This window comes from Chelon labrosus (assembly GCF_963514085.1).
Source record: "Chelon labrosus genome assembly, chromosome: 19".
Taxonomy (NCBI): Eukaryota; Metazoa; Chordata; class Actinopteri; order Mugiliformes; family Mugilidae; genus Chelon; species Chelon labrosus.
This window is the reverse complement of record NC_140352.1, coordinates 13,301,067-13,314,939: the sequence shown is the minus strand read 5'-3', so window position 1 is coordinate 13,314,939 and position 13,873 is coordinate 13,301,067. Positions and strand designations below refer to the sequence as shown.

The following is a 13,873-nucleotide window of genomic DNA, read 5'->3' as shown; positions in this document are numbered from 1 at the left end:
TAAAAGATAAAAATTTAAATACACTCAAACTGTCTGAATGTCTAAATGTCTAAATGTTAATTTGCATGTGAGACAGTAATTCACAATGATGAAACATAACGTCCAAAATATGATTTACTAACAGAAAATGATGGAATAAAAAGTTCCAAATATATAAAATTTTCACTTTCAAATAACATGAGATAAAAAATCTAAATAAAAAAGTTTAAATTTTCACTTTCGGATGAAAATGATGAGATAAAAAAACAAATAATCAACATAATCTTTAATAAATATAAATAATTGTATAAAAAGCCCAAACTTTTACTTACAAATCACTTATAAATGAGATGAGCCCAGTAAATCAAAACGCAAAACTTGAAATAAAATAAAAAAATTTCAAAACGTACGCGCTGACGTCAGGAGCACGTCGACGGGACGTGTTTCCTAGGCAACAAGCAAAGTCTGGAGACCACCAAACATCTCCGCTGAACCATGAGCGCCTTTCAGGAAATCAGAAGTTTTTCGTTAAAATCCCGGAAATACAGAGAGTCAGAGGAGGAAGAAAGAGACAGAGTTACAATGTTTGATGTGATTTACGGCAAAATGAGAGAGGTTTGTGCTGGAGGCTTAAATAAGGAAGCTATAACTTAGCTTAGTTAGCCACACCAGCAATGTTAGCTAGCTAACTAATTAGGAATATTTATAATAACGGTTAACACATCAGCAGTTGTGGGTGATATGCCCAGAAAGGAAGAAGAAAACGTGGATAATATTTATTGTTACAGTATCTCAAATACAGTATATTACTTTAAAATATGAGACATAACATGGTGTTACTGACACTCTATAGTCTTTTCCACTAACACCAGAGCTCGCAGGTGGTTAGCTTAGCTTAGCATAAAGACTGAAAAAAGTAAGAAACTGCTAACCTGTCTGCCCAAAATAGACAACTTACAGCTCACAAATTAAGAAAAATAACCATGTGGATGGAAATTAAAGTGACTAATTTCCACTTTTAAACACAAAGTCACAATTAAATACAGATTCCTATTAACCTGGCTGCTAAACATGAAGTATGCTCCATTCCTTCCTGCAAATTTCCACCTGTGATAGATATATTCAAACACATCGTCCACAGTCTTTGGCTGTCTTTGAGGTTGAATGTGTACACACGTTATTCTGGCGTTAGAACAAAAATTATAAGTGCCCCAAATAAGTTGTGACCTTACACAGAAACCCCCAAGTCCATTTTGAATGAATATATTAATATTTTTCACTTAAACACAGCCTCATAAACATTACAAGAAGAGGGACAATGATGATGATGATGCCAGTGTCCTCTGCCGTCCCCAAATGCACAGTTCCTCCTCCTATTGGCCCTCCCTATCTGAAATACACAGCTATCCAGGCCTGGCATTGGCTCCTTTGTGTAACATGTATATGTTTGTAACTGCACCACTGCAGGCTTTGCTTTATAGGATCTGGAGAACAATAGGTTTCTAGGATATAAGCTTTTATAAACACTGGAGGCAGGCAGCCAGTGAGTCAGACGGACGTAAAGAGAGAGAAAGTAAGATGGAGAAAATGGGTCCGTCGAAAGCAGAGGAAAAGAAAGAAGAGGAAATTGGAACTAGTTTATTTCACCAGTTATTGGCACAGAGGAAGGATCTGGGTGAAGAGGCGGTTTGTGTTCAATTTAAGATGGACATTAAGCACAAATGTTTCCTGTTGAATGTACAATACGCAATATGCCAAACAGTTATTGCTGTAGATGTGGAAATTCTGCTTTAATGGTGAATGTGATATTGATTATTCTTTTATTGATTATTCTTTTGTGCATGTATGTGCCTACCTGCATGACGACCTTCATTCTGTTGTGGCTTTTTCTCTTCTTTGTCTCCACAGAAGATCGTTCTACAGCGGCTGGTAGTTGTTGCTCGGCTCCCCAGCGGACCAGATGATGGGACTGAACTTGGAGGTCATCCAACAATTTCCTTAGCAATGCGATGATTGATGCACTAATCATCCTGGTACCAATTTAATCCAGTTCTCCTTTTCGGTGGAAACGAAAAGCTATTTAATTTGATAATAGAAGTACACAGGGAAATACTGATTTGTTTTTGGTGACATTTTCAACTCTTAAAAACCACAAAAACATACTGCAGTTTCTATCAAAGCAGTGGAAGACTGGTTTGTTTCCTTTGTTTTCAGTGTGTTTATAGTTTTCACACCTCTGTGCGTTAATGCGTCTGCCAAGCTTCCTTTTAAATCACAGGAAAAGTCTTTAACTTTGTGTTTATAACAGAGGTGTGTTTTTATGCTGTTCAACTAACACAACAGACTGATTCAGTATTTTGCTGCTTCTTTTTCCTCACAGCCCATTACGAAAATCTCAACTTTCAGTTAAGCAAACGGTACATATGGGATCACATAACAGGCCTGCTGTTAATTTACCCATCCTGTCTGCTGCACGTCATTGAAGTAAGTTCTTAGAATCGATTTCTGATTAAAGCTTTGGACTTAAAATCGTGTTCTTACAGTTCACCTCTGTGTCTTTCTTTCAGTCATCCAGAGATATTCTACTTTCCATTTTGAAAGACCTCACAGTCATGCAACAACAGCCAGACTGGTAATCACACTCTCTGCATTACAGATTCATGCCATGTATTCTACACCAATCAGGCATTACGTTATGACCACTGACAGGTGAAGTGAATAACACTGATTATCTTGTTATCACGTCAAGTGGGTGGGATGTATCAGGCAGCAAGGGAACATTTTGTCCTTGAAGTTAATGTTAGAAGAAGGAAAAACAGACTAGTGGAAGGATTTGAGTGAATCTCCTGAAGTGCAGCTCTTGTGGGGTGTTTCTTGTCATGTACCTGGGAAACACACGGCACAGGAAGAAGACGAGCTGATGAAGTCAGCGTGATGCTACTTTGACGCATACCACCTGCCTGATCAGTGTTGCGGACCATGTATTCTCTGATAACAGTGGCCTCTTCCAGCAGTATAATGCTCCCTCTGACGGAGCAATGATGGTTCAGGAATGGTTTGAGTTCAAGGTGTTGACCTGGCCTCCAGATTCCCCAGATCTCACTCCAATTCAGCATCTGTGGAATGTTCTGGACAAACATGTCCGATACACGGAGGCCCCGCCTCTCAACTTTCAGGACTTAATGGATCTGCAGCTAACGTCTTGGTGACAGATACCACAGCACACCTTCAGAGGTCTAGAGGAGTCCATGCCTTGACACTTCGGGGCTGCAGAAGGGAGACCTACGTAATATTAAGCAGGTGGTCATAATGTTATGACTAATCGCCTGAGACCAGGCAGTGTAAAGGTTTCTGAGTGGCACAATGACCAGCTGACATCAGTGTTTATTGTGAAAATGCTGTTATTCACTTTCTAATTTAGAATTTCAGATTTCAGAGTCAGAAGAAAGTATGACAAGGAGACTGACTCGGTTTCAGGTGACTCATATCAATCGTTGACAGGGTTGTTCAGTTTAGCTATCCAGTGGTGAGTCTGTTTCTGATTCAATTTGGGTGTTTTTGAGGAAGGAATTTCAAATAGCAGGGGGGTAAGTTGACTAAAGGATCCTGGTACAGCAGTACTTTGAGGAACCAAAGTACCAGACAAACTTAAATTATAACCAGATAATGGTGGATAGAAAATTCAGGGGACAGTTGACACGGTTCAGTTCTGTGAAAAAGTAATAGCTATCCTTCCAATACTAGTTTGTCCAGTTTGGGCGACTGTGGCTCAGGTAGTAAAGCAGGTTGTCCAGTCCATGGCCAATGGATGCTGAGACAAAGTGTCCATGGGCAGGAAACTGAACACGGTATAAAGTGGGTACCTTGGATGGCAGTGTTTTATGTGAATGGGTGAATGAGAAACACTGAAGCTTTACCTTCTCCCTAAGCTCCCTAAGAGTTATATATATATATATGTGCAGACCATTACGAGGTCGACCTCATTGTCATGTCTGAGGATAATCGAAATTTAATGTCAGTCCATCCGGTCTGGAGCAGATGGGTGGACCAGAAGACAGAGCGTCCAATATTGTTTTCTCTAAAACCTTGCAGCTAGCATGGCTGAGAGACGCTCCCTACACTCATATAAATGAACCTTGAAAAGCCTTCAGTTTGCAGCAGCAGCCGTGAATGTTTTATCATTGCTACGCAAAGGCTGTTTCAGTGATTTCTGACCGGGAAAAGTTTTAAACCCTATAACATGTGTCCTAATAACTGTTTTCACAACCCCTTTTTTAGTGCCTTGCTGGAAGCTAAGATTGTGTTCATGGCACATAACCCTCAAAGCAGACTGTTTCAGCAGTGGAGCTACAAGGTTAGAAGCTCACCTTGACTTTTGCTCTTCAAATACATACAAATTAAAGACTGACTATTTGATTCACATCATTTTTATAAAATGTTTTGGAAGTTTCTCTGCTTATTTATTCAATCTTTTACTTTCACGTCATAAGAAATTCATTAGACTTCTTTGACTGTGTGACTGAAGGTGCTGGCTGCAGATCAGGCAGCTGGGAATGCTGGGATTAAAGGACTCGAGGAAGATGAAAAGAGAACAGCTACCCTGATTTGCAGCCTCCTGTCAGCACTGCAAAATCTGGGTAAACGCCTGGAAATATCTAAGGTGTGTTGCCTCTTTGTGGATTATATCACCAGTTTGGTTCTGTTTTGATCAGCAGTTTATTTTTTTTTTTATCTCTGACTGTCTCATTGTGCTTGAAGGCTCTTCCTGAGTCAGTGCTCGATGAGACTCCAGAGCTGATCGTCCCTCAGAAGATTCTGGACAAACTTCTGGGTCGAGATGAACTCCTGAGTCCCCAACAACACCTAGAGATGTACAACTCCCCCTTAAACATCAGTATAGAGTCTGGTAAGAAGAAACCTACTAGGATTTCAGCTCAGTTTATAAACATCAAACATTAAGAAACGACAAAAAAAGCTGCAACAATGACTGTGTTTTTCATTTTCCTGATCTCTTAACAGGACAAATCAATCCAAGAAACTTCTTCCCCACTGTTTAACCTTCTGCACAAAAGCTCAAAGGTAAAAAAAAAAAAAAAAAAGCCCACCGTGTGTTTCATCCACATCCTGGACATCTAACCATTTATCAGTTCAGGAGTCACCTCACATAAGAGACATATTCATCTCTTCTAGTATTTAGCCAAGATGACTTGTTCAGGCTTTGAGGCAACTATCTTTTTATTTTTGTTCCTCACAGGTCGAAAACATTTATTTATTTTTTAAATCTAGCAGCAGTATTTCTTTTCACTGCCCCCAGAAAACCTGATGAAGCAGTTTTCATGGGGACTATTTTAGGTAAATTAGTGACGGTGAGGTCTGTGGATAATTCATTGTAAAAGGAACTTCGTGACTGAAAGTATCTTGGCATTATTCAATAGCCAAATAATTTAGTAAAGATATTCAATGTTTTATTTTTGTGTGGCATCATTTGAGATACTGGATTTAATCTACGTGAAATATTTCAGTGTCTGCTACATGGATTTTGGTTGCCAGACAATAATTCATATTTGATTACTTGTCTTGTAGCGCCATGATGGCATTATTAACCCTGAACAGTTTGGTCGGTTTGCAGTGAGCTGTAGAAGTTTACTGAAATTACCTTTTTCATCAATTTTACCTCAACCACCTTCATGACTTGAAAAGTGTGTGACCTGACCTTGTATGTTTTTGTTGTAAAATGAAACGCATCGCCATTATCACGTTATTATTTGCAACAAAACCACAGAACATCCATGTAATATAAAAACATTTTTAATAGTTTCAACATTCGGATGAGGATTTTTTATTTCTTTTTCTTTTAAATCTTACACTGTGTTCCACTTGGTGACCGAGAGATAGCATGTCCAAGAAAAAGGCATTTCCTCTTTACTCCAAACTTCAGAGTCCACAGCATCAACACCAAGAACGTTTGAGTCGGAAATGATTCCTTGATCACATATGATTCCCTTTTTTATTTTGGCCCCCATTTCTTGAAACTTAAGCAAAAAAAGAAAAAAAGGATGGAGATGGCTGCATGCACCACAGTGTAATCTACAGACTGTGCAGGTAAAAAGTAAACCTGTATGCTGTAAATTCAGTGTAGATTCAGAGGAACATTTCGGCAGATTTCTGCCCCTTGTAGGTCTTCCCCAGTCTCTTCCAAGATGTCCAAATGTTGGTCTTGAGTCTCATGTGCTTTGCATATTTGCTATAGATAAAACCAGCGGAACATATGTAGATATGTGGTGAAAACAAACGGTGAACTATGAAAACAGAACCGTTGGCAAAACTGATGGGAAGTCTAAAAAAAGGGCAGCGCTGAATTTTCCTTTCTCTTGCGAAGGTCGACCTAATCACTTATAAAAAATAAATACAAGCACATTTATATAGGACCAAAGATGAGACATATTCCATAGGTATGGTTAAAAAGCATGCTGCTGAGTTTCACACAGGACAATGTTGAATTGACCCCCCCACCCCAATCCCTCCCCCTCAATCCTACCCCCCAACACACATACTTTTATTTTTTACTTACTAACCCCTCAACCCTCTTACATTGAAACCACAACACACGCAGTCCGCCTTTAATACGACCTATGAGGTGAATAATTCATCAGTACATTCCACCTATTAGTGTAAAAAAGGCCTTTGTATTTTAGTGCTCAAAGGGCATGCTTGCAAAAGCTGCAATACTGAAAACTGTCTCTGGAATCTCTTGCCGGCTGTCTCTGCTCGACATTGTTACTGTTAATAAAGTTGCGTTTGATGTATACTGTATGTACAAGTCTAGGTCCGAAACCTTTTTCAGTACAAAACGAAGAGCAGCACATTGTAACACAGAAATCCAGACAAAGACAGGACAGACCATTCACCTCAGCACAGCCTAACTGCAACAGTAACTTCTTAAAAAAACGTTTTTGTGGTCAGCATTAGTTGTTTTGTTTTTTTTCTTCTTCTCTCTAAATATTAAATTAAAAATGATTAGTTCATGCTGTATTGATTTAAACACCGCTGGCAGATCTGATTGAACGTAATAAATGGTTTTAGTAGAGCTTTAACTGTTGGCAGATAAAAAAAAGACAAAATAAATCAGCTGTTTTCATAATTGATTGATCAATTGGCAAGAATGTTCTCGTCTCAGGCTCAATATGGTTAGATTTTACAGCTGTGTGATTGATAACCTAATATTTCTAACTTTGGACTTTAGGACATTTTAGAAGAAAATAATCTGCAGATTAATCAACAAACATATAACAAGCCTCCAATTGGATTTAAAAGTTTTGTTGCTTGTTATTTTTGGACATTTTAGGAGAAAAGATAAATAAATCTTCACTTTTTAGATTGTATAATATCTGTCTTTTCTATAATATCTCAAGTGGGGCGCATAACCATTTAGAGCTTCGTTGCCAGTCCTGTCGCGAACTGAGATGATTTGTTATCTGCCGTAGTTTAAAGACATCGATGCAGCAGTTTTCCATGCAGATTCTCTTTTAGCCTCTTAAACCCTGCTGGCTCCTGCAGGATTCGTGTCCAAATGTTGTGCAGTCTCAAAGAAAATTATTTGAATTTCTAAATCGCACGTTTTCAGAAATATTAAATGTGTCAGAAAATGTAGAAAATGATGCAAAAGATGCATTGATTTTGTTCATAAAATTTTACGCAGTGTCACGTAGCTGCAGCAATGTGTTGGAGCATATACAGGATAAGCTGCAGTATTGTTTTTTCTTACTGCAGAGCTAAGCTCAGGGTTCAAGAGGTTAAATCTGATGTTTTTATTATTATTATAAAATCTGCAAACTAGATTTAACCTTGAGCCTACTGTACCATATGATTGTTTTTCTGTGCGACGTTTACTTGCTATTTTGTGTGAATGTGGCATTATTGTGCTAGAACCAGCGACATTATTATATTATATATACACTATAATGTTATGTTTATCATTTATAGTCTCAATACAGTATTTGTATATATCTATAGATTTTTTATATATATATATGACTTTTTCCACAGTCAGTATATACAGATCATATATGTACAGAGGATTCAGTATTTACAAAAGTCCTGTGAGTAATATCGCACTTTAAAGAAAGACGACAGTAGAGCAGCACAGTGACTTTGAGGCCATGTGTAGCGGATGTTCTCGGGACGAAAGGAGAGTCTTACAAATCTGGATAGGTCACAACAAAACCCACCACAAGGCAAATAAACTGCTGCTGTCAAACCTCGTTCTCCAGTTTCATTTTCAAGTTTCCTCATAAACTGAACCTGTGATTCCTGAAAAGCGGCAGCAGGGAAAGTCTGGTCCCGTGTTTGAATACCTTTTTTTTTTCTTTTCCTTTTTTAATCCACGTATAGATTTGTGTGTAGCGGAAACAATCACAACTCCTCATACCTAGTAAAAAGTATTCAGAAAGATATCTGTATAAATACTCTCATCAAAATAAACATATACACGTATCTTTGCACCTGCCTCTGGTTCATTAATATAGACCAAAAATATCAGCATCATCAGATATATTGTAATGTGGAGATGGCTGGAAATTAAACTGAAATATATGATGGGATGTTAAAATACCTCAACCTCCCTATATACAAGGTTGTCCCATATGGAGCCTGGAGTATTTATAGAGTTTTATATTTATTTATTCTAATTTTTAATTTTTGTCTTCCTTCAGCCTGGTTGTTTGAGTTTTGGCTCAATCTTATTATTAGTCATCAATAACTGCTCACCATACAGAAGATGCACAAAATGAGCAGCTAGTTGGTGAACATAGTGGAGCATCTAGCAGCTGAAGAGTCAAAGAATTCAATCTGGAAGTGGTGGAGACCAAAAACGGAGGTAAAACGACAACAAATAGCTGAAAGGAGCCAAAGTGGCCAAAAAATATTTAAGGCAGGTCCACGAGAAACATAAAAAGACTAAACTTGCCAATTTATAATTTTTTTAGTATGAAAAATACTCTGAAAAATTTAGAACTGAATAATTGTAAATTAATCGTATGTACGTTTTGTTCAGACCCTACATTTTGTTCTAGTTTGCTCTGGAGATGGTGGCAGTAGCGTGCAATGGATCATAGCAATGAACCTTAAAAAGCAAGAATACTGTGCAACATATTGCACACTTTAAATATATTATGACAAAGAAAATACATTAGGTGGTGTATTTGGGTGATAAACATTGTATATAATATGGGGAGTTGTAGCGATGATAGAAGAAAAAACTTTGGCGAAGTGCAAAGTGGGTGGTACCAAGATGAACTTATCTCAACTTTGAGGCGACGACCAATGAGAGCGATTGATATGGTTGATTGACATAAAACGTAAACAAGTAAATAATCTCCACGACTTCCTACCACCAAAATCACTGTGCTGATAGGGGACTAGGAGTGTCAAGTAAACCCAGATGTTCCCCAGACGTTAATGACCTTATTATCTTTTCAAATAGATATGGCAAGACGAGCTAGCTGTGTCCATATACAAGCACTATTTCTGTGTTCTGCTTGGTCCACAGCAACAAAACGACGGACGACGAGTAAATTCTTTTACATGTGGATGTGTTGTGGTACTCCAGGCTTCATAGTACCAAACCTGTACATTCTTGAAACTGAAATTACTCCTAACTTGACCCTGAAAATCGGAAAAACCCCACGCAGCGTTGCTTACTGCCAAAAATAATTACGAGTTAAGACATGGAGTTTGTCCATTTTCGATCTTGCTGAGCCTTTCTTAGACTGTACTATGATTTATAACTCCCTGACAGCATCAACTATAGAGGAAATAATATCTTTATATCTCTCACTCGGATACAAAATATGATCTGATCTGATTTATATTGTTTAATTATGTCATATACTCTGAAAATGTACAGTATAAACAATAAATATCCAGTGACTGATATCCTGACTGAATGCCATGGAAATATAGAGGAAGTTGTGATTGGGCGTTTAACCTCTTCGCAACCTGCTAGTTATTTTCCTAAACATCTAAAAACGTGCAGTCCTGTTTTTTGCTCCACAACACCAACAGTGCAACATCATATAGTACAATTACCACATCAATTAACACATCACACGTTAGCAAAACACACACACTCACACACACACACTTTCCATAACGACATACTGGCACACTCACAGTGAACGCTCAGGCGGGACAGAGGTTTGGGGGTTGTCGCCAGCACATGCCAGAGCAAGGCATTTCAGCTGACACCCCTGAGGAATGAGGGAGAAACTCTGAATGGGAAATAGGAAAAAAGAGGAGTTAACAGGACACATGTACATTACTGTGTTGTTTGTTCTTCTGGGATTCACTCATGAGAAAGCAGCAGCAGCAGCAGCAGCAGCAGCAACAAAGAGCTCTCACACCGCCCGACAGCCCGTTTCCAGTCTTGTGTGTGATGTTAAAGGCAATATTGCAGGTGAATCAAATAAGGCCAAAAGAACAACAACAACAAAACAAAAATAATAATCCTGCCAATGTTAAATGTCAAATTGCGTGTCTGATCAAAAGCTCCCTGACAACACTGTCGCTAACAGCTCATGTTCATATTTTTTTTTTTAAGCGCTTGTTTATACATTTCGTCCCCTCTGGATGAAATACAGGTGTGATGAGGAGATCTAGGGTGGCCAATGAGATAGAAGTAATCCGTAGAGGTGAAAGGTCAGTGAATGAGCGGGACAGCAGTAGCGTTGTGTTTCGTGTAATAGTCCGGCAGGGGAACTCAGCGGCGTCATAGCACTGTGCTCTCAGACTCTTCCTCTGAGTCCGCTCTGCTGTTGGTCGACTCCAGCAGCGCCAATGAGTTCCTGAAGGGGGAGATGTGGGTCAAGTCAAATATACCGTCCAGTTCCATGTTAATGATGGGGATGTCCAAGTTGCAGAGGGAATCTGGACAGATGAGGATGAGCAGAGAGAGCAAAAACTGTTAATTTGTTACTGTTAAGAGTGAAACAGATCATTGCACATTATGGATTCATCGACTCTGGAGGATGTTATACTCAGCATGGGTCATCAGGAATGCAAACCATGGTTACAGTATGAAAAAGTAAAAAAAATAAATAAATAAAAGAAGCATGATAGGGGTGCACGATATACAATGAAACAAATATTATGCCGACAGAAAAACATCTAATTTCAAAACCATGAGCATTAATTAATCTGCTGCTGTAACAGCATCCACCTTCTAGGAATCAGGTTTTCCACCAGAGGTTGATCAAGGCTGCTGGGATTTGCTCTCATTCAGCCACAAGAATATTACTGAGGTTCAACACTGATGGTGGTTGAAAAGGTCTGGTCGCTCACAGTCGGTGTTCCAGTTTATTCCAGGCCACTGGCCCCAATGGATTCACTGGAACTTCTGGGTACAGACCAGGAAAATCTGACCCAGACCAATATTGTACACTCTTCTGGCCAAGCAGAGCATGTCTATTTGATCAATTACAAGAGCAACTAAATGTGCCACTTAGTAGCTAATTGAACAAAATACTGTTAACTAATCTACCAGATACGGAAAAACATGTCCGCATTTCCAAAAAAATATATGTATGGATTTTTGATGATTTCCATCTTAAATTAAACGTAATTTCAGCTCAGGGATCATAGATGATTGGATACTGTGTTGTGTTTAGTAATAGCTCAGGGGCCGATTGCACCAGCTGGACGTACACCTAGTTGTAAAATACATTTTCATTGGAAGCTGTAGCTACAAGCTGAGTGGTGAGATGTGCAACATATCAAGTTGAGCTGGTTCAACTTTTTTTGGCACTCCACCAACTATGAGACGCATCAACCAATCCATATGGGTTCCACACAACCTTGTTGAAGGCGGTGACTCAGTGACATTACTTGCAATGGCGACTAAGTTATAGCTTTTGTCACTCACAGTTTGAACTCGCCAGATACTTGTTGCACCATCTAAGCGATGCGCGAACCGTACGTGAGAGAAAGTGAAAAGTCTTGACAAGTTTTCATGAAAAAGAGGAGGTGAAAGAGAAGTAAGAGACCGCACCAGTCCTCTGGAAAAACATGACGAAATAGACTGGAACTAACTGATGTGGTGACGTGGTAGTATTGATTTGCTCATGAGAATCTTTGGGATGTGCTTGAGAAGGCTTTGCACAGTGGTCAGACTCTCCCATCATCAATACAAGATCTTGGTGAAAAGGTAAATGCAACACTGGATGGAAATAAATCACGTGACATTGGAGAAGCTTATCGAAACAATGCTACAGCGAATGCGTGCTGTAATCAAAGCTAAAGGCGGTCCAACGAAATATTAGAGTGTGTGACCTATTTTTTTGGTGGTGACTTTTTTTTGGCCAGGCAGTGCATTTACTGTAGAGTTCAATCATGTTTCTGGCTTCACAATCTGGGTCATTTAATTTTCCATTCTTCGTCTCAGTCATTTTTTAGCCAGCTCCTTCACTGAGGACATGTCCACGAAAATGGTAATCAATGTGAGTTCTCGGCCAGTTAGTTAAGTTATTTTTTGGGGGCTATCGTGCTTTTATTGAGGGACAGGAAACAGCAGAAACAGCACAGGCTGGACTCGAACCTGTGCTAGGATGCTTCAGTGTGGACAAGCCTCTTGTACGCTGGGCGTCACCGCGCTTCGTCGTAGTTTTAGATGGTGCAACAGGTGTAAATATTTAAGATCTGTGCTGTCATTACTTTTCAAACTACTTGCTTCAAAGGTTTAATAGTCCTTTCACGTTTGAACTAATTTTGTATAAAATCGGCATAGTATCCCTTTAATGACGAACTCTGATGAGGGAAACTCATCAGTGTTGTTTTGTCAGTAATGGCTGAAATGACTGGAAAAGTGGCAAAGACTAGTCAATATCGTGCATCCCTAATGCTTAGACCTGAACATGATCAATGAGCATTAAGTCAATTCTGTAAACACACTGTCAAAACCATAAACCACAAGATCAATGTAGTTAGTTATACTGCTGTGTAAACTAATATATTGACCTCATTTTGATATGAATGTGGTTCTCTGAGTCCTTTGTGACAATGATAACATCCACAGTGTGACACAAGTGATGGGAAACCGGGAACAGACAGGTAGTGCGCTGACTGCGGGGTGGCGGTGGGCAGTGAGGCACAACATTGCGGAGTGGGTCGAGAGCATGACGGGTGGGGGTCACAGAGTGTTGAAGCTGAGGGATGCGCAGCTGGAGCAGGGCGTTAGGTAATCCTGAAGGCAGGAAAGGTTTGGAGGTGTTTGGTATCTGCCCTGGCATGTTTAGCCCGGACAGTCTGGTAAACCATGTAATAGGCGGTTTATACTCTGCGTTAAGTTGACGCAGAGGCTACAGCGACAACGCAGACCGCACCGTAGCTGACGTGCATCTCCCCAGAAGTGTAAGTACACGCTGCGGCAACGCAGAGCGCAAGAGCTGTGATTGGTCCACTTGGTTGTAGCGTATTTCCGCTTCAGTATTGCTTCTCCATCTCCGCAATTTTTGAATTGATTGTTCAAATCACGCCAGGAATCAATAAAGAATCGGTAAGGTTAACTGAGGAAGTTTGGAGATACAGACATTTGTATGACTCGTGTTCGGCGAAATTTCGGCGAAATTCGGCCGAAATTTCAGCGAAATTCGTCCGAAATTTCAGCGAAAGTTTCAATCGCCATTGTTGAAAGTGATGCATGAAGTGGAAAGTGAAGCACGAAGTAGAAACAAAAACGACTGGCAAAACGGTATACGACTGGCAAAAAAGACACAGCGTTTGGGTGGCGTTGTTACAGAGCGAGCCAAACTGATGAGCGCACATGTATATACGACTCGCACCGGCGCGGGCTACGTGCGTAGGTTACGGCGTCTATGTCCGCAGAGGTATAAACTCCGCTTAA

The 13,873-nt window shown here is 39.7% G+C and overlaps 2 protein-coding genes across 2 annotated transcripts in view; one reads left to right on the top strand and one right to left on the bottom strand.

Annotated features, from left to right (window-relative positions):
* Positions 1 to 474: 474 nt before the first annotated feature.
* On the top strand, positions 475 to 5,768 carry tex47 (testis expressed 47; the record flags this gene model as incomplete). Its single annotated transcript, XM_084567226.1, has 8 exons — positions 475 to 594; positions 1,888 to 1,960; positions 2,360 to 2,463; positions 2,547 to 2,611; positions 4,258 to 4,333; positions 4,505 to 4,639; positions 4,738 to 4,885; positions 4,999 to 5,768. 8 exons carry the CDS (start codon positions 475 to 477, stop codon positions 5,034 to 5,036), a joined length of 759 nt encoding a protein of 252 aa, XP_084423352.1. The 3' UTR covers positions 5,037 to 5,768.
* Positions 5,769 to 6,558: 790 nt separating this feature from the next.
* LOC311504166 (rho GTPase-activating protein 44-like) overlaps positions 6,559 to 13,873 on the bottom strand; it is a 75,759-nt gene continuing 68,444 nt past the window's right edge. Inside the window, exon 22 of the mRNA XM_084567163.1 lies at positions 6,559 to 10,902. Within this exon, the coding sequence (XP_084423289.1) occupies positions 10,745 to 10,902 (158 nt within the window). The 3' untranslated portion in view covers positions 6,559 to 10,744. The remainder of the gene's footprint in view (positions 10,903 to 13,873) is intronic.